The 21050-nt window shown below is 43.9% G+C and overlaps 1 protein-coding gene across 1 annotated transcript in view; it reads right to left on the bottom strand.

The window, feature by feature from the left end:
- The window catches only part of LOC110507439 (serine/threonine-protein kinase D2), a 47916-nt gene that overhangs the window by 9500 nt on the left and 17366 nt on the right, over positions 1–21050 (bottom strand). The window contains exons 2-8 of the mRNA XM_036964809.1: positions 4624–4762; positions 3427–3558; positions 2415–2716; positions 2019–2202; positions 1814–1885; positions 774–936; positions 580–691 (exon numbers count right to left, since the gene is read on the bottom strand). Coding sequence (XP_036820704.1) covers positions 580–691; positions 774–936; positions 1814–1885; positions 2019–2202; positions 2415–2716; positions 3427–3558; positions 4624–4762 — 1104 coding nt within the window. The remainder of the gene's footprint in view (positions 1–579; positions 692–773; positions 937–1813; positions 1886–2018; positions 2203–2414; positions 2717–3426; positions 3559–4623; positions 4763–21050) is intronic.

Below are 21050 nucleotides of genomic sequence, written 5' to 3'. Positions count from 1 at the left end.
TGATGACTAGGCGGACTGGAGCTCTGACGTCACAATTTTTAAAATATATATATATATTTTTAAATGTAAACGATTGATTTTAGCACCCAAAGAATAGCCCCCATTTACACAGAACTATGTGGTGTGTAATTGCGGGCTATTCCTTGGGTGCTGAAATCAGTCATTTTTTGATAAAAACATCCTTTTATGTGAAGTTAATGTGGAGCTCCAGTCCGCCCACACTAGTCGCCGCACAATTCTAGCGTAAATCGTTGAGTTTAATCGGATAGCCATTGGTAGACATTCCTGCAGTACCTGGTAAAAGAAGAAGCACACAAAACAGGATGTGTAAGAAATATATATATTCATGTTAATTAGGTACCCTTAAAATAGAGTAGAATAAAAAATAAAGGAACGTTTTAGAAAAGAAGTAGTAAAGAAGTAACATTTGGTGTGGTAGAGAAAATGTATTGTATGCAAAAGTTGAGAGAGAGAGAGAGAGAGAGAGAGAGAGAGAGAGAGAATAGAGAATAGAATCTGGTGTGGTACAGAAAATGTCTCACATTGTCAGTCGGTCAGTCAGTCAGTCAGTAGCATTACCAGTGTGTCCTTGTTGCTGTAGTGCACCACCCAGCCCTCTTTGATGGATGTGCTGGAGCGACGGGTGGTCTGCCTCATGGACTGAACCACCCTCATCAACGGGATGTTAGCGCTGAGGAACAAGCGGGACAGGGTTAGGTGGTCGGCGGGTGTGATGCGTGTGGGCGTTAGTGTGCGTGAGCGTACGCGCGTACCTCTGGTCCCCGCCGACCCCATCCTGGCTGCTCTCGGGGGAGAAAGAGCCAGGGATGCTGCAGGCCTCGTCTGAATCGTCCATCAGAGAAGACTTGTCTGAGTCGGCATACTCACTGCTGTAGTCCATAGGCACCTCGTGGTCCACACTGGGACTCAACATGTCTGGAGGAGAGAGGAGGACAGAGCCAGCCACACATGACTACAAATTGATCTAGAGAATAGACAGAGAAAACAGGGTAACACCACCTTCCATTACAACACCCCACTATACCAGTACGTACGTAGGCTGTACTTACCACTTGCGTTGTCTGATAAAATAAATAAAATGCGCAAAGTAAGTACTATATAATATTAGTGCTCCATATAAGTACTAATACTGTATATAATATTGGGGATATGGATGTGGGTACGCAGGCCCACAAGCCACTGCCGCCCCGCATGACGAGTTTCATTTTTTGTGTGGCCCCCACCCCCCCCATCAAAGTTAACCCTCCCTGCTGTAGACAACGTCCTCTCAAGTGCGGCTGGACAAATCATGGTACAACATGACACAACGTGACACAACCCGATGAAACATGACACAACATGACAAATCATGGTACAACATGACACAACGTGACACAACCCGATGAAACGTGACACAACGTGACACAACGTGACACAACATGACAAATCATGGTACAACATGACACAACGTGACACAACATGACACAACATGACACAATGTGACACAACCCGATGAAACATGACACAACATGACACAACGTGACACAACATGACACAACATGACACAATGTGACACAACCCGATGAAACATGACACAACATGACAAATCATGGTACAACATGACACAATGTGACACAACCCGATGAAACATGACACAACATGACAAATCATGGTACAACATGACACAATGTGACACAACCCGATAAAACATGACACAATGTGACACAACCCGATAAAACATGACACAATGTGACACAACCCGATAAAACATGACACAACGTGACACAACAAAGATGTGTTTTGTCAGCTTTACCTCCTATGGTCTCCCCCAGGCAGTCGTTGGGAACCTTGTACGCACAGCGCTTGTGGCAGTTGAACTTGCAGTCTACGACACAACGCGAACAATCAGCGGCATTGTTAAGACAGTCATCTTCCTCCCAATATGCACTCCAAATACGTTTATCCCCCTCTTGATAAACCCCTGGGGCCCCCACACTAACCTTTGACTCCATACTAACCTTTGCATTGCAGCCCTTGTCGGAAGAGGCCCCGGAGCAGCCTCTTGCAGTACTGGCACACGGTGGGGCGCGTGTAGGAGTGCACGGCGAACGTGTGCGGCACCTTCACTTTGCTCATCAAGATCTTGTCCAGGTGCACCGGCCGGCCCGTGTAGAACCGCCGCGCCTCGCTGGGGGTCCGCGGCTGGAAGGGGACGCAAGGAGACCAAGAAACTAGACTTACACAGATCTATCAGTGGCATTTCTACCTATGTAAATCAGAGCGCTGGCTTTCCCCTTAACTACTGCACAGAGCCACGGTTGTAAACCGACATCACTCAAATGTTCCTGAAAAGCCACGCGTCACATGACTTCTTGCATATATTGAATTGAAATAGAATGCGAGCGTTGGCTCACCATGTGAGTGTTGGTGCGGGCCATGGGTCTGGTGATGGAGGCGCTGGTGGACAGGCCCAGGGACGCTGACGCGGTACAGGTGGAGTTCGGGGGCGTCTGGGTGGTGTGAGAGCGGATCAGGCTGGCATCCTCCATGCAGGTGCTGACTGAGCTGGTCCCCACGCTGCTCAGGGACTCGCTGGTGGACAGACGCAGTGACGGGCTACTGGTCAGAGATGTGGTGGACAGGCGCCGCTTGCGAGCGCCGCTGCAGTTGTTGGGGATGCTGAAGGCACAGCGCTTGTGGTAGTTCAGTCCACAGCCTGCAAGGGGGGAAGGGGGCAGAGAGAGAGAAAGAGAGAGAGAGAGAGGGGAGAGACGGATATATATAAGAGAGAGAGAGAGAGAGACGGATATATATATATATATATATAAATGAGAGAGAGAGAGAGAGAGAGAGAGAGAAAGAGAGAGAGAGAAAGAGAGAAAGAGAGAAAGAGAGAAAGAGACAGCGTAATAGAGAGAGAGAGAGAGAGAGAGAGGGGAGAGACGGATATATAGAGAGAGAGAGAAAGAAGGGAGACGGATATGTATAGAGAGAGAGAGAGAGAGAGGAGAGACGGATATATATAGAGAGAGAGAGGGGAGAGACGGATATATATATATATATATATATATATATATATATATATATATATATATATATATATATATATATAGAGAGAGAGAGAGAGAGAGAGAGAGAGAGAGAGAGAAAGAGAGACAGCGTGATAGAGAGAAAGGAAGGGGGAGGAGATGGGGAGATGAGCTCACCCACGAAGGGGAAATGACTTTGCTGATAGCAACTGTATTTGAGAAAGAATACTGAGATGTGGTTTTCCCACCTAGCTATCTTGAGATGAATGCTCACAGTTAGTAAGTCGCTTAATGTAAATATAAACCCATATCCTTCGTCAGACAAAGTTCTTAACGGGCAAGCTGAACAGGCCCCCCTCCTCCTCCCCTCCTCTCACTCTCTCTCTCTCTCTCATACCGTCACATTTGAGGCCCTGTCTGACCAGTCCAAACAGCATCTCTCCACAGTGGTCGCAGAAGGCCGGGGCACGGTACGAGTGGACGTTCAGGGCATGAGGCCGAATCTGGAAGTCCTCGAAGGTGGCCGCAGCTGCAGACGTACAACACAACAGAGAACACAACAGTCAATCTGGGCATCAACCTGGGTATCAACCTGTCAAACACATTAGCAATGATATACTGTCTGTGAATATGTTTCGTACTTCAGCCTTTTGGAGTTGAGACCACATGTTTCACAGGCAACATTACAGAATGTCACCTTTCATTTGAGGGTATTTTCATACATATTTGTTTTTTTTTTCCGGATAGAAATGAAAGCGCTGTTTGTATCTAGTCCCCATTTGCAGGAGTCATCAGTATTTGGACAAATGCACTTATAGTGTAGTCAAACACTTCAAAAGTAGCCAAAAGTGTCGTATTTGGTCCTATATTCCCTGCACACAATGATTACATGAAGCGTGTGACTCTGCAAGTGGATGCATTTACAGGTTGTTTTGGTTGCGTTTCTGATTATCTTTGGCCCAAATCCAAAATGCTGGAGTACAGAGGCAAATTGTCCAAACACATATGGTGTTGAGTGCATGGTGTTATGCATGTTCCCTGTGGCTCTACTTAGCGTTCCATAAGGATACAAGGGATAGGAACAGAGAGGGTTCGGAGGAATAAGAGGCCGAGGGGATCAGAAAAAAGAGGAGGGGAGCAGGAAGACGAGGATGGGTGGATGAAAGGATGAGTAAGGGAGAAGGGGGTGGGCGGATGAAAGGATGAGTAAGGGGAGAAGGGAACGGGTGGATGAGTAAGGGAGAAGGGCATGGGTGGATGAATAAGGGAGAAGGGGACGGGCGGATGAAAGGATGAATAAGGGGAGAAGGGGACGGGTGGATGAGTAAGGGAGAAGGGGACGGGCGGATGAAAGGATGAATAAGGGGAGAAGGGGACGGGTGGATGAGTAAGGGAGAAGAGGACGGGCGGATGAAAGGATGAGTAAGGGGAGAAGGGGACGGGTGGATGAAAGGATGAGTAAGGGAGAAGAGGACGGGCGGATGAAAGGATGAGTAAGGGAGAAGAGGGACGGGCGGATGACAGGATGAGTAAGGGGAGAAGAGGGACGGGCGGATGAAAAGAGAGCAGAAGTGGATGAGAGACTGCTACCCACCGGAGAGCACCACCTCCACCAGGTCTCCCTCCTGGATGTCCTGGGGAGCCTTGACCAGCTGCAGGATGTTGTTGGTGCCTGTGTCATGTTTAAATAGCAGGATCTTGTCATAGATGCCATAGAAGCCGCACTCTGGGAACTACAACAGACAGACAGAAAGAATAGATGAATACCTCATTCCTATCTTCTTCTTTTTTGTATCATTTCACCATCTCTAAAAACCAAGGTAATCTTGGAGACACTGATGTACCGTCTTGACGCATATGAGAGTGAGAGACGTATCATGTGTAGTCTACGGAATTGCTATATGGTGTCACACCCAAGTTGTTAAATAAATGCTGACAAAACAGATTTATCTTTGCATAGTGATAGGCTGCAGGTGTGCCCCCAGTGGAAAACTCTATTCAGTGAACCGTTAAGGATGGCACAAAGGGAATGGGGGGGGGGGGGGGGGGGGGGGGCACGCACATACACAGGCAAACATGCACATACACACCTGGCAACTGGGTGGTGAGTTAGGGGGAAGGGGGGTAATTAACCGTTTCCTGTTGTGTGTGTGTGTGTGTGGCTCTCACACACACTCACTATTCTGAGAAAACCATGCTGGTCACATGGCAAACACATACACACATACAGTGGGCTCCAAAATAATTAACACCCTTGATAAGGATGAGCAATAATGACTATATTAAGTAAATAATTAAAATAATGTGCTATATCATGAGACTAATGTTTTCAAATGACTTTGTGCCCAATAGAATTGAATGGTGAATAATGTACTGTGTCATTTTTGGAGTCACTTTTAGTGTAAATAAGAATAGAATATATGTTTCTATACCACTTTACATTCATGTGGATACTACAATTATTACGGAAAATCCTGAACGAATCGTGAACAATGATGAGTGAGAAAGTTTCAGGAGGGTCAAAGGCCATATCTCTAGGACACGCTAACCTCTCGTGTCATTGGTAACGGCGAGAGGTTAGCGTGTCTTAGGGCTATGTCAATCATTTCAGACCTCACTGTATATAATCCAGAATCCTATTTCAGATATCAAGCGGTTAAAATGTACTGACAGAGAGTTTTCGAAAAAAAGATTCATTCTAAACGGTGCAAAATGAAGATATCTCAGTGAGCAGCTGTCAAATCAAATTCACAGCTGACTGGGGGTCAGTGTTAAGATAACCCATCCCCGAGCCACAGAACTGAGAAGCAACAATCAAATCTTATGTTATTTGTCACATGCTTCGTAAACAACAGGTGTAGACTAACAGTTGAAATACTTCCTTTGTCCAGAGATAAATATAAAATAAATAAAATGTATAGAAATAAATACACAGGGAATAACGAATAAAAAATGAACATGCTATAATACAGAGAGTACCAGGACCGAGTCGTTGTGCAGGGGTACGAGGTCATTGTGGTAGCTATGTACTGTACATATAGCTAGGGGTGAAGTGACGAGGCAACAGGATAGATAAGACAACTCCATATCATACGGGGATGGGCAGGGGTGCTCTGCATGGAACAGACAGAACACATCGAAAAAGCCACAGGGGTAACACTATACCCCTGTGTCTCTCACTCTCTCTCACACACACACACACACACACACACACACACACTTCCAAACGTGCCCTGGCAGTTATGAATGAGTCAGTCAATGCCACCTAAGCGAGGCTAGTGGTTTGTATGGACAGCCCTGTGCTCCTGAATAGTTTGTATAGTCTGGTTCAAGTCAGCAGCACTATACATGTTACAGGGCGCGGGTCAACAGGGCTGGGACATGACCACTTCATCCAGCACCACAAGAATCCCCAGGGTGATGTATAAAACAGCCGGCACGCACAGTATATGGGCCTATGAAATAGGATTGCTTGATGGCGGCATAAAATGCAACATGCTGCTAATGTTAGTAAGGGAGTCGGTGTATCTGGGTCATCGAGAACAGCGAGGTGGTGACCTCTCCCATATGGGGCGTGGCACAGGTACGTTGAACTTGTTTACTAGGCCTGTCAAAGGGATGATGGGGTTATGGGATAGCGTTACTCGTTTACTAGGAGAGAAGGCCTGCGTGCTGGAACGGACATACTGTTAACAGAGCACTGGAGCTGGTCGAGAGAAAGCAGCCCCGACCTCTCGCTCGCCCCCTACCACCTCACCCGGAAGGCCCTCATGTTTGTCGAATTCCAGACTGGCGAGAAGAATATCAAATAAACCCATCAACTTCTGGAAGCAATCGGGACTCGAATGATGCAATTCCATATTCCACATGATGAAACGAGCATGAATTTCAAAATAACAATTCTCCCTGTCGTTTTACAATATACCGTGTCGACCTCGGTAACAATTCAACCGTACACCCTCGATCAATTTCACTCCCTCCGTTTTGGGACATTTGTCGTGCAAATGGAGGGCTGGGACTGGTTTGGTATTCAGCATCTGTCTCTCTCCTTCTCTGTTCCACCCCCACCCCCCCCCCCACCCCCCGGTTGTTCCCATGATTCCACCCTGCAGCCCATCTGGCCAGACCCTACACACTAACAGGAAGAGGGAAGCGGAAGGGGGAGAAGATAGGGAAGTTGTTTTTTCTTCCCGTTATCAAAGACCAGAATTAGCAACTTTCTGTTTGGTGGGGGGACCAAAATGTTGACTGCGGTTGCAAAAATAGTTGGAAAGAGATTCTCGACGTGCCGATTCCATGCCACATGGTTTACGAACTGATACGCAAAACAACATTTGATTCAGAACTGAAGTTGTTTGTTTTTTCTTCAATTTAAATGACAGACGTTATGTATATGGGGCACACAACGACCTGAGCTCTGCAGATTTTGCTAGGAAGAGACAGAATTATTAGATAACTTATTCTGGAATTGCCCCTACAGTATGTGGCTTGTTTCTGGTCACAGGTTCAGGAATGGCTGAAAAATCACATGAATTATAAGTATATACATTAGCAGTGAAAAGTTTGGACACACCTACTCATTCAAGGGGGTTTTTCTTTATTTTCTACATTGTAGAATAATAGTGAAGGCATCAAAACTATGAAATGACACATGGAATCATGGAGTGACGTTAAAAAGTGTTAAACAAATCAAAATATATTTTATGTTTGAGATTCTTCAAAGTAGCCACCCTTTGCCTTGATGACAGATTACTTCATTCATGCAATGAATTTTTTACATTTTTACTAATAATGCCATGTATGTAAAATGTCTATATATAAACAACAAAAGAACAAGCTGTAAAAACAACACTACACACTCCCTGCCTGTACACATTACACACACTCCCACAGTCCCTCTGTTTACGTCTCTGCTGCTCACCAAACACACCCTCTTTCTTTCTCCCAGCGGGGAATCAATAACATCACATCTGAGGGAGGCCAAGAGCTTTGCTTGACTCCCTGCCAAACAACACAACCCTGTTAGCCCACCACACCCAGCTGGGTCATGCTACTATGCTGCCGAACAGGAGTCAACAACACACAGAGTGAGACCCAAACCAGGCCTGTCCCAATACCCAGAACCACAAAGGAACCCCCCCATCCTTACTGCTCCCACACTAACCTTCCAACTCTGTTTGTCAACATCACACCCAAACCTGCTATAGGGCCAGACCAGAACGCTGTCACCACAGACCTACTCAAGGTTATAATGTCCATCGTCCCAAACCACAGTGGTGGGCCCTAATCACAACACTGTCACACTATCCCAGTACGCCACACACACTGCCATGTTGCTGCTGCAGACGCGACTCCGCAACCACTGCCTTCCCACCCGACGACAGGCCCCAGTCGATCCACGCGAGGCGCCCCTGCTAGGCGTCCTAGGGCAATTGCCGCGCTTCTACTGAGGCAAACAGGCGTTCAGCAGCTTCCAATGCTCTCAACACTGCCTCCTCCTCACACTGTAGCACTGCTAGCCTCCTGGCCTCGATGCGGACGATAATAACATCCTTAGCCTGGCTGCCAGCGTCTTTAGCCAATTTGGGTTGGGCCAAACTTAAACTAGGAAACGATGTAGTATTGTTGAATTCATTAACAGTCTGACACCTCGGCTAGATGACATAACCAAACCTCCCTTTTCATTGGCCTGGCTCTTCTACTTTTAAGTGGAGCGACTTGTGGTGTGGGTAACAAGACATCCTCTCTTTCCTAGTATCTGGGTTAGCATAGCGCATGGGCGGCATAGTGTACTAGGCTTCTAAGCAGTCTATATCTAAATGCATGTAGACTGTGTGAGTATTTATTTGCACAGGCGCGTTTGTGCAGTATGTATTCAGACAATGGGAGCGGGTGCAATCATATCTTGTTGGCAGATTGAGTTAGTTAGTTTGCCTGGAGACAGGGCTGTGTCTCTAGCCAGCGTCTTTGTGTTGCCAAGGATCAGGTTTCCCGCCTGCTCCCTCCTCGGGCCAATGCCTTCATTATGACTGACTGATCAATTATGGAGGCCCTCCTCTCCGCCCATTCCCACTCTCTATCCTGCCATATTCCTCCTTTGTTTTTCCTCCCCCTTCCTACTTTCTCCTGCCCTACTCTCTCTCTCGACTCCCCTCTTTCCTGGTTCCTCCACTCTCTCAATTCTGCCTCCTCTCTCACACCCCTGCTCTTTCCATCCCCATCATCCACTGCTTCAGAATAAGTTAGGAAGATGAAGAGTTGCCCAGCCCAAGGTAAAACCCGTCAGGACGGCAGGGCTTTAAAAATCTAACCAACCACTCATTCTAACCCCCGTCAATCTCGACGAAGTACCTCAGGTTGTCGCTAATAAGCAGTGATGCCATTGCCACGTTTGTCACCTCCAGCCGTCTGACCTCTTCCTGCCCCGTCGTTCAGAAGTCCAACAAACATGGGGAGAAATGTGTCCACCAGCGAGGTGGGTTCATTCCCTCTATTAGCAGATGAAGTCATGTTGCTGTTGGCTGTGACTGAGGGGAGGGAGTTCTGTTCTGGATTGGCTAGTGGTTGGAGGAGCTCTGCTGTTTCTGGGTTTGATGTTAGATGATCAAATTCTCCAGGATTTCTGTCGGTGGGCTATTCATTCTAGCCTGGGTACTAGTCTGTTTCTGCTCTTTTGCCAACGCCATATGGATTGTCATGCTTGACAATGGAGTACGCAAAAAGCACAAACAGATCTCGAACAAGGGAAGGGCTTGCCAAGAAAAACTTCCAAAAGGACTAATTTGAGGTTGAAAGGAGTTGGAGCACTCAACAAAAAGCTGAGATCTATTAAAGTGAGATCAAATATATCAATTGTACAGGATCTATTCTCTCTCATTCTATTCTCACTGACTGGACTATGTTGAGTCACACAAAGAGTAGAAGGGAGAGAGATGACCCTATAGCAGTCCCTATAGCAGCTAGCCCTCATCAGAAAATGTCCTACAGACTGCACACTGTCCCTTTCTCCAAGTGTCCACCATGTTGACGCTGTCAATAACAACTAAACTCAGCAACAAAAAAAAGAAACGTCCCTTTTTCGGGACCCTGTCTTTCAAAGATAATTCGTAAAAATCCAAATAACTTCACAGATCTTCATTGTAAAGGGTTTAACCTTTCTAGCGCAGGCATTCCGCTAGCGGAACCCCTCGACAACATTCTGCTGAAAAGGCAGTGCGCAAAATTTTTTTTTTTTTTTTTTTGAAATATGGAACTTTCACACATTAAGTCCAATACATCAAATTAAAGATACACTTCTTGTTAATCTACCCATCGTGTCCGATTTCAAAAAGGCTTTACAGCGAAAGCACAACATATGATTATGTTAGGTCAGAGCCAAGTCACAAAAACACACAGCCGTTTTTCCAGCCAAAGATAGGAGTCACAAAAAGCAGAAATATAGATAAAATTAATCACTAAGCTTTGATGATCTTCATCAGATGACACTCATAGGACATCATGTTACACAATACAGGTATGTTTTGTTCGATAATGTGCATATTTATATCCAAAAATCTCAGTTTACATTGACGTGTTATGTGCAGTAATGTTATGATTTTAAAAAATCCAGTGATTTTGCAGATAGCCACATAAAATCCCAGAAATACTCATAATAAACATTGAGAAAAGATAGACTCTCCTTAATGCAACCGCAGTGTCAGATTTCAAAAAAACTTTAAGGAAAAAGCATAACCTGAGTATGGCGCTCAGAGCCCAATCCAGCCAAGAAAATATCCGCCATGTTGGAGTCAACAGAAGTTAGAAATAACATTATAAATATTCACTTACCTTTCATGATCTTCATCAGAATACACTCCCAGGAATCCCAGTTCGACAATAAATGACTGATTTGTTTCATAAAGTTCCATAAAGTTCATAATTTATGTCCAAATAGCCACTTGTTGTTAGCGTGTTCATCCCAGTAATCCATCTTCGCGAGGGGCGAGCACTACATCCAGAAAAAAATTGAAAAGTTCCGTTACAGGTCGTAGAAACATGTCAAACGATGTATAGAATCAATCTTTAGGATATTTTTAACATAAAACTTCAATAATGTTCCAACCGGAGAATTCCATTGCCTGTAGAAAAGCACTGGAACGAGAGCTAACTCTGTCGGGACCACGCGTCACGAGCCTGAGACACTCTGCCAGACCCATGACTCATTCAGCTCCCATTCCCCCCTCCTTTATAGCAGAAGCCTGAAACAAGTTTCTAAAGACGGTTGACATCTAGTGGAAGCCTTAGGAAGTGCAACTTGACCCCATAGACACGGTGTATTCGGTAGGCCAAGCTTTGAAAAACTACAAACCTCATATTTCCCACTTCCTGGTTGGATTTTTCTCAGGTTTTCCACTGCCATATGAGTTCTGTTATAATCATAGACATCATTCAAACAGTTTTAGAAACCCAAGAGTGTTTTCTATCCAATACTACTAATAATATGCATTTATTAGCATCTGGGACTGAGTAGGAGGCAGTTTACTCTGGACACGCATTTCATCCAAAAGTGAAAATGCTGCCTCCTATCCCAAACAGACTGTTTCCCATGCTTGTTCAATGAACCATAAACAATTAAGGAACATGCACCTGTGGAACGGTCGTTAAGACACTAACAGCTTACAGACGGCAATTGAGGTCACAGTTATGAAAACTTAGGACACTAAAGAGGCCTTTCTACTGACTCTGAAAAACACAAAAATAAGAATGCCCAGGGTCCCAGCTCATCTGCGTGAATGTGCCTTAGGCATGCTGCAAGGAGGCATGAGGACTGCAGATGTGGCCAGGGCAATAAATTGCAATGTCTGTACAGTGAGATGCTTAAGACAGCGCTACAGGGAGACAGGGCGGACAGCTGATCGTCCGCGCAGTGGCAGCCCACATGTATCAACACCTGCACGGGATCAGTACACCCGAACATCACACCTGTGGGACAGGTACAGGATGGCAACAACAACTGCCCGAGTTACAGCAGGAACGCAAAATACCTCCATCAGTGCTGAGACTGTCTGCAATAGGCTGAGAGAGACTGTACTGAGGGCTTGTAGGCCTGTTGTAAGGCAGGTTCTCACCAGACATCACCGGCAACAACTTTGCCTATGGGCACAAACCCACCGTCGCTGGACCAGACAGGACTGACAAAGTCTTCACTGACGAGTTGCGGTTTTGTCTCACCAGGGGTGACGGTCGGATTTGCGTTTATCGTCGAAGGAATGAGCATTACACCGTGGCCTGTACTCTGGAGCGGGATTTGTCATTGCAGGCAATCTCAACACTGTGCATTACAGGGAAGACATCCTCCTCCCTCATGTGGTACCCTTCCTGCAGGCTCATCCTGACATGACCCTCCAGCATGACAAAGCTGCCAGCCATACTGCTTGTTCTGTGCATGATTTCCGACAAGACAGGAATGTCAGTGTTCTGCCATGGCCAACGAAGAGCCCGGATCTCAATCTCATTGAGCACATCTGGGACCTGGTGGATCGGAGGGTGAAGGCCAATCCCCCCAGAAACTTGCAGGTGCCTTGGTGGAAGAGTGGGGTAACATCTCACAGCAAGAACTGGCAAATCTGGTGCAGTCCATGAGGAGGAGATGCACTGCAGTACTTAATGCAGCTGGTGGCAACACCAGCTACTGACTGTTACTTTTGATTTTGACCCCCCCCCCCCCCCTTTGTTCAGGGACACATTATTCAATTTCTGAGAGGTCACATGTCTGTGGAACTTGTTCAGTTTATGTCTCAGTTGTTGAATCTTGTTATATTCATACAAATGTTTACACATGTTAAGTTTGCTGAAAATAAACGCAGTTGACAGTGAGAGGACGTTTCTTTTTTTGCTGAGTTTAGAATCTTTACCTTGGGCAGAGGGTAGATTGTCCAAACCGAAGTAATTGAAATAAACACACATCGAAAATATAAAAACGTCAGCACTCAAAACAAACATAGTGAAGTCAAGGGTACACACACACACACACACACACACACACACACACACACACACACACAGTACAAACAAATGAATAGGCTGGGTGTCATGGAGAAGTCTCTTTGATTTTGAAATGGGAGCTCAGAGAACAATATATTCTATTCAGACCAAATGACGTCATGCTTCATAAGCAGCCCTCTCCACATCGCTGCTCTCGATCAGTTTGTTTGTTTATTTGCTTCCTTGTTTCTTTTAACAGTGCTATCACCTGACCTCGTGGTCATCTGTTGTGATCATCCAGGCTGTATTCAGTAGCCTCTGGCAGAAAGCTCCTTGTCCTGATTCTGGCCCGGCTTCTCCTGACATATTTTCTCTCCATCTCTTTCACTTTCTCTCTTGAGGCTAAGGGTTTGATTAGATTCAATCTGTGTGATCGCTCGATTGAAATGAAAAGGTAATTTCCGATTGAGCCGAGTGTGCAGTTTTTTACAGTGAATGCAAACTCCGCTAATGTGGGAACATTTACATTTAAATGTAAATTGAGCTACAACGTGCTACGGATTTAATCCCACCCTAAATCGTTTGACTTTCGCTCCTGTCCTGGATTGACCAGACATATCACTGCCATGTGATCATATGGTAGAATAGGATATGATGAAAATGTGTTGGAAAACCACAGGGAAATGAGGCGTGTATTTACTATAGTGTTTCTGTTTTATTATCTTTGACATAGAAGTGGAGGCTTTCTCCTTGAGGAAACCTACTGGAGAAATGTTAAAAGGGCACATTTTCCAGAGCTTCTTCTCTTTTCTATAACCTATAGGGAACACAGTATGTTGTCTATACTTGGCATGTACTGTAAGGTTTCTCACATATGGGTGGCAATAAATCGGGAAATGGGGGCGGGGGATGCACAGGGTATACTCAAATTAAATACTGTAGTGTTTACTACAGGTTTTTTTTTAAAGTGTAGCGTTTTTGCGGACATTACTGTAGTATTTAATACAGTGTTTTTATGGATACTATTTTAGCATTTTTTATAGTATTCTACAATATACTACAACATTATTTAGTAAGTAGTACACAATTGAGGGATACTACAGTATGTACTATAGTATTCTACAGTATACTACAGTTTACTACAGAATTCTATAGAAAGTACTGTAGTATTCAATAGTATTTTTTCATGTGGGTTCGCTCAGTAAAACACAAAGCCGTAATAGGAAACAACAACATGATGCGAGGCAAAACCACAACTCCCCGACATTATTAAAGAGGTGCCCTGACAGAGATTAGACATGTGAGGTTTTTTATGGTGACCTCTCCTAGGAAAAACTCTCATTTAGAGCATTCATAGCATTCTACAGTGCTTACACCATGGCCTCACAGCAACAGAAAGAACTGTGTTTATGACCTCACAGAAAGAGCAACTTTGTCTATGACATCACAGACAGAGAGAAAGCAAGAGAGAGGGACTGTCTTTGGCATGGTTCACCAACTGGTGACCCGCGGGCTGAATTTAGCTTGCAGGTGGTTTTATGTGGGCCCCCAAGTTTTCTGAGCAAATTATTTTAATTATTATTTTTTACAGATTTTTCTTTTTTGGACATAAAACACTTAAAAACACCAGGAAATCAGATTCAAGTGGTTTTAATTTTGGAAATCTTATTTTATTTGATGAAAAACAATCAATCAATCATAATCACTAGTTATAACTACGCATGGTTGATGATATTACTAGTTTATCTAGCGTGTCCTGCGTTGCATATAATCGATGCAGCGCTGGAGGTTGATTTCAACGAAAGCGCATTAGTGAAAAAAGCACAATCGTTGGAGACTGTACCTAACCATAAACACCAATGCCTTTCTTAAAATCAATACACAGAAGTATATATTTTTAAACCTGCATATTTAGCTAAAAGAAATCCAGGTTAGCAGGCAATATTAACCAGGTGAAATTGTGTCACTTCTCTTGCGTTCATTGCACGCAGAGTATATTCAACAGTTTGGGCAGGCTAGCTCATTGCAAACTAATTTGCCAGAATTTTACGTAATTATGACATAACATTGAAGGTTGTGCAATGTAACAAGAATATTTAGACTTAGGGTTGCCACCCGTTAGATAAAATACCGAACGGTTCCGTATTTCACTGAAATAATAAACGTTTTGTTTTCGAAATGATAGTTTCCGGGTTCGACCATTTCAATGACCAAAGGCTCGTATTTCTGTGTGTTATGTTATAATTAAGTCTATGATTTGATAGAGCAGTCTGACTGAGAGATGGTAGGCAGCAGCAGACTCGTAAGCATTCATTCACTTTCATGCGTTTTGCCAGCAGCTCTTCGCAAGCACAGTTAATGTTAAAAGGAACCACCAACTTTCACATGTTCTCATGTTCTGAGCAAGGAACTCAAACGGTAGTTTTTTTACATGGCACATATTGCACTTTTACTTTCTTCTCCAACACTTTGTTTTTGCATTACTTAAACCAAATTGAACTTGTTTCATTATTTATTTGAGGCTAAATAGATTTTTATTAATGTATTATATCAAGTTAAAATAAGTGTTCATTCAGTATTGTTGTAATTGTCATTATTACAAATGAATAAATAAAAATAGTCAGATTAATCGTTATCGGCTTTTTTTGGTCCTCCAAATATCGGTATCGGCGTTGAAAAATCATAATCGGTCGACCTCTACGGTGTACCCCTCCAGCTATTCTGACAGCCTTTAGATCGCCAAAGTGATGACATTTTCACACAATCTATGATCGCAGGGACACAGAAATACCGCTTTTATCCTCCCTCTACCTCAATACTATGCAACTATCCAAAAAGTTGCTTTTATCAATAACATAACTCGTGTTGTGAACAAGGCTCCTCAGTACAATATTTCAATAGCCATACATGGCTTTACGACAGAGTCAGAAACAGAAGAGTTCTCACGATAGCTTTGTCCTCCTGTTCTTCTAAAGGTAAGTGGAACATACACCCTCCTCAAACAACAGCCATTGTTTAGACAGCCATGTCTCGTTTTTCAGCTGAAAACACTGTGCAGTATACAGCACCAATGCCAAACCCCATCACTGAGAGTGTGAGTACCTCCAGACAGGGCGTGGAAAGTCCTCCATAGTGGGAAAGTCCTGTGGGGAGTTGGGACCCTCCCTGTTCAGGGACATGTTTAGAACGGGGCCTAACAGAGGACATGAAAGAGAACCATGCTGCCACTGAACACAGGGACAAGTGTTTAATGAGGCGTTGCCGCGGCGACTGGGGTGTAAAAGACGTCAGCGTGCAGCCTCATTAGCACCTGACAACAGCTTGGCTCGTAGCTGGAATTTCTCCTTTCTCATTGTGGGTAAGCGGGGCATGGGCTATTCTTAACCCCGTGAGGTCACTGTGACGGAGGGATGAAACAGACGACAGGAATGTCTTCTATTCCTGTCCTCCCTTTGCCCCTGAATCAGCACCGGCAGGGTAAGAGTGGCAGCACAGGCCAGTGACGTCAGAGTTTATAGAGAGAGAGAATGACAGATAGAGGTGAAGTCGGACATTTACATACACCTTAGCCAAATACATTTAAACTCAGTTTTTCACCATTTCTGACATTTAATCCCAGTAAAAATTCCCTGTCTTGGGTCAGTTAGGATCACCACTTTATTTTAGGAATGTGAAATGTCAGAATAATAGTAGAGAGAATGATTTATTTCAGCTTTTATTTCTTTCATCACATTCACAGTGGGTCAGAAGTTTACATACACTCAATTAGTATTTGGTAGCATTGCCTTTAAATTGTTTAACTTGGGTCAAACGTTTTGGGTAGCCTTCCGCAAGCTTCCCACAATAAGTTGGGTGAATTTTGGCCCATTCCTCCTGACAGAGCTGGTGTAACTGAATCAGGTTTGTAGGCCTCCTTGCTCCCACACGCTTTTTCAGTCCTGCCCACAAATGTTCTATAGGATTGAGGTCAGGGCTTTGTGATGGCCACTCCAATACCTTCACTTTGTTGTTCTTAATCCAATTTACCATAAATTTGGAAGTATGCTCGGTGTCATTGTCCATTTGGAAGACCCATTTGCGACCAAGCTTTAACTTCCTGGCTGATGTCTCGAGATGTTGCTTCAATTTATCCACATAATTTTCCTGTCTCATTATGCCATCTATTTTGTGAAGTGCACCAGTCCCTCCTGCAGCAAAGCACCCCCACAACATGATGCTGCCACCCCCGTGCTTCACGGTTGGGATGGTGTTCTTCAGCTTGCAAGCATCCCCCTTTTTCCTCCAAACATAACGATGGTCATTATGGCCAAACAGTTCAATATTTGTTTCATCAGACAAAAAGTACGATCTTTGTCCCCATGTGCAGTTGCAAACCGTAGTCTGGCTTTTTTATGGCAGTTTTGGAACAGAGGGTTCGTCCTTGCTGAGTGGCCTTTCAGGTTATATCGATATAGGACTCGTTTTACTGTAGATATAGATACTTTTGTATCTATTGATTTGCACTTTTCACGTCGTCTCCTTCCTGAGTAGTATCATGGCTGCGTGGTCCCATGGTGTTTATACTTACGTACTATTGTTTGTACAGATGAACGTGGTACCTTCAGGCATTTGGAAATTGCTCGCAAGGATGAACCAGACTTGTGGAGGTCTACAATTCTTGGCTGATTTCTTTTCTGATTTTCCCATGACGTCAAGGCACTGAGTTTGAAGGTAGGCCTTGAAATACATCCACAGGTACACCTCCAATTGACTCAAATGATGTCAATTAGCCTATCAGAAGCTTCTAAAGCCATGACATAATTTTCTGGAATTGTCCAAGCTGTTTAAAAGGCACAGTCAACTTAGTGTATGTAAACTTCTGACCCTCTAGAATTGTGATACAGTGAATTATAAGTGAAATAATCTGTCTGTAAACAATTGTTGGAAAACTTACTTGTGTCATGAACAAAGTAGATGTCCTAACCGACTTACCAAAACTATAGTTTGTTGAAAAGAAATTTGTGGAGTAGTTGAAAAACGAGTTTTAATGACTCCAACCTAAGTGTATGTAAACTTCCAATTTCAACAGTAAAATGAAAAACAGAGAGGAGAGCGGTGGTAGGAATATTGCCTATTGTTAATGCCATAAATCCAATGCGGAAGTGTGAGAGTGACCGGTTGTTGCAAACTGGGAGATGACTGCAGAATCGCTGATATCCAAACCTACTAACTACACCTAGACACAAGGCCCAATACTCTCTGGAAGACAGGAAGTCAGATCGTTCGCTAGAAGAGTGTTTGTGTCACAAGCCTGAGTGCAGTATTCCCCTGCGTCCTCACATTCAGCCTAATATATATATATATATATATATATATACATATACACACACACACACACACACACACACACACACACACACACACACACACACACACACACACACACACACACACACACACACACACACACACACACACACACACACACACACACACACACACACACACACACACACACACACACACACACACACACAGAGGAAGAAACAGGCCCGGGCCTCCTAATAGCCAGACTGTTGGCCCAAGTTTCAGAGAGAAACCCTGGAATTGAGCAGAGACTAGATGTGTAGGACACCAAATTATTCACCACTAGCTTAACTTAAAGTTATAGTAATATTAACCCTAAGTATGTGATTTTAACATTTGCCCTCTACATGGTTATAGGCATAGTGCTGTGTAATGCAGTGGAGGCTCCTCCTCTGAGGAAGGAAAGGACCATCCTACTCAGTGAATTTCATAAAATATAAATAACAATTGTGAAACCTTAGTTATAATTTTAAGATAAAACTATACTAAATATATTCACGTCACCAAATAACTGATTGAAACACTATTTTGCAATGAAGGTCTACAGTAGCATCAACAGCACTCTATAGGGTATCGCCATGGTGTATCCGGAGGACAGCTAGCTTCCGTCCTCCTCTGGGTACATTGGCGTCAGTACAAAACCTAGGAGGCTCGTGGTTCTCACCCCCTTCCATAGACTTACACAGTAATTATGACAACTTCTGGAGGACGTCTTCCAACATATCAGAGCTCTTGAAGCATGAACTGACATGCAGTCCACCCAATCAAAGGATCAGAGAATGAATCTAGTACTGAAAGCATAAGCTACAGCTAGCTAGCACTGCAGTGCGTAATGTGTGGTATGTACTTGAGTCAAAGAGAGAGAAAGGAAATAGTTTAACAATTTTGAGCAAATTAATTTGTTCAAAAATGCAGGAGAAGCAGCAGAGAGAGCTAACTATATTTCATTTTATTTGTTTACCTTTCACTTAATTAGCTAATGCAGCTAATTTAGTCTAATCAACAACCTGACTCAAACAGAGAGGAATGCTATTTATGTGTTCTTGTTCAGTGAACGTGCCTTTTTTCGCGGACTGGTGGTTAGCGGTGGAAGGAAGTATGAGGCAGTGCTCTGTCTGAACTTCGTCATGGAGAGTAGGGCATGGAAAGGCACACAGGTTTACATTCCTGACGTGGCTGCTGCATACCAGAACACGCTCTGTAAACCAGCAGGACAGGAGTGGGAGAGGAGTGGAAAAACTGATGACACACACACACAAGCGTGACAACGCAGATACACACACACTAGAGTGCAAATACAGATATGCCCACATCTAGTACCAATAGTGCCAATCTTGACCAGCAGGGCCAGGATATGGAGCCAATCAGCCTGCTATCTGGATCCAGGGCTATATGACATATTCTACACAAACCGGAATCATTTTTGCTCCAGTATACAACAAGGGAATAAAAGTCCAGATTCATATACCTCCTCTTGACCACAGAATGTGGCAAGCCTAAGAAAACCGGCCTACTTATTCAACAATGGACCAACATATCCAACCTGGACTCAGGGGTAGACGTAACATAGTTACCGTAAATCCGAGACCATCAGTATGATATGTATTCATTTGTGGACATCCATCATCCATTTTGTGTGATACTGTATGTTACGAATTACAATTCGTATGATGTATTACACATATGCTAAATGTATGATATTTTACAAATTCCAATCTGTTGTTGCTAACGTTAGCTGGGTGGCTAATGCTAATGTTAGCTAATGTTAGCTAGGCTAGGGGTTAGGGTTTGAGGTTAAGGTTAGGAGTTAGGTTAACAGATTAAGGGTTACTGTCAGATAGTGCGGCAGCACTAGGCTAGGGGTTAGGGTTTGAGGTTAAGGTTAGGAGTTAGGTTAACGGGTTAAGGGTTACTGTCAGATAGTGCGGCAGCACTGTCATCTGACCAAAGACCCCCATTCCATCAATTGAGTGCAACTATACAGCAAATGTCCCTTTCTCTCCCTAGCATTGGCATGATGTGTAATATGTAGCTCTTTAGGTAACTTTAACATTATAACCGAACCACTACTTGCCCTTTTAAGTTGTTTCCTCCATTCATAATTCACAGACCATACTCTTTCGCGGTACCTGCTTGACCTGTTAATAGTCTTGAGTATGTAAATGTTGCTCCATGCAAATTGACAGTATTATGCTCTAACACTTTGCTGGTAAACAACCTATTGAATTCAACTTTTTCCGACCCCTGTATCATCTGCCATTATCATCCTTCAATCTTACTATTTTTATTATTCACCTTTTCCCCCCCACTGTATCATCTGCCATTATCATCCTTCAATCTTACTCTTTTTATTATTCACCTTTTCCCCCCCACTGTATCATCTGCCATTATCATCCTTCAATCTTACTCTTTTTATTATTCACCTTTTTCCCCCCACTGTATCATCTGCCATTATCATCCTTCAATCTTACTCTTTTTATTATTCACCTTTCCCCCCCCCCTGTATCATCTGCCATTATCATCCTTCAATCTTACTCTTTTTATTATTCACCTTCCCCCCCGTATCATCTGCCATTATCATCCTTCAATCTTACTCTTTTTATTATTCACCATTCCCCCCTGTATCATCTGCCATTATCATCCTTCAATCTTACTCTTTTTATTATTCCCCTTTCCCCCCCCCCCCGTATCATCTGCCATTATCATCCTTCA

The sequence above is a fragment of the Oncorhynchus mykiss genome, chromosome 27 (assembly GCF_013265735.2).
Source record: "Oncorhynchus mykiss isolate Arlee chromosome 27, USDA_OmykA_1.1, whole genome shotgun sequence".
Classification (NCBI taxonomy): domain Eukaryota; kingdom Metazoa; phylum Chordata; class Actinopteri; order Salmoniformes; family Salmonidae; genus Oncorhynchus; species Oncorhynchus mykiss.
This window is presented reverse-complemented; position numbering and strand designations above follow the sequence as displayed.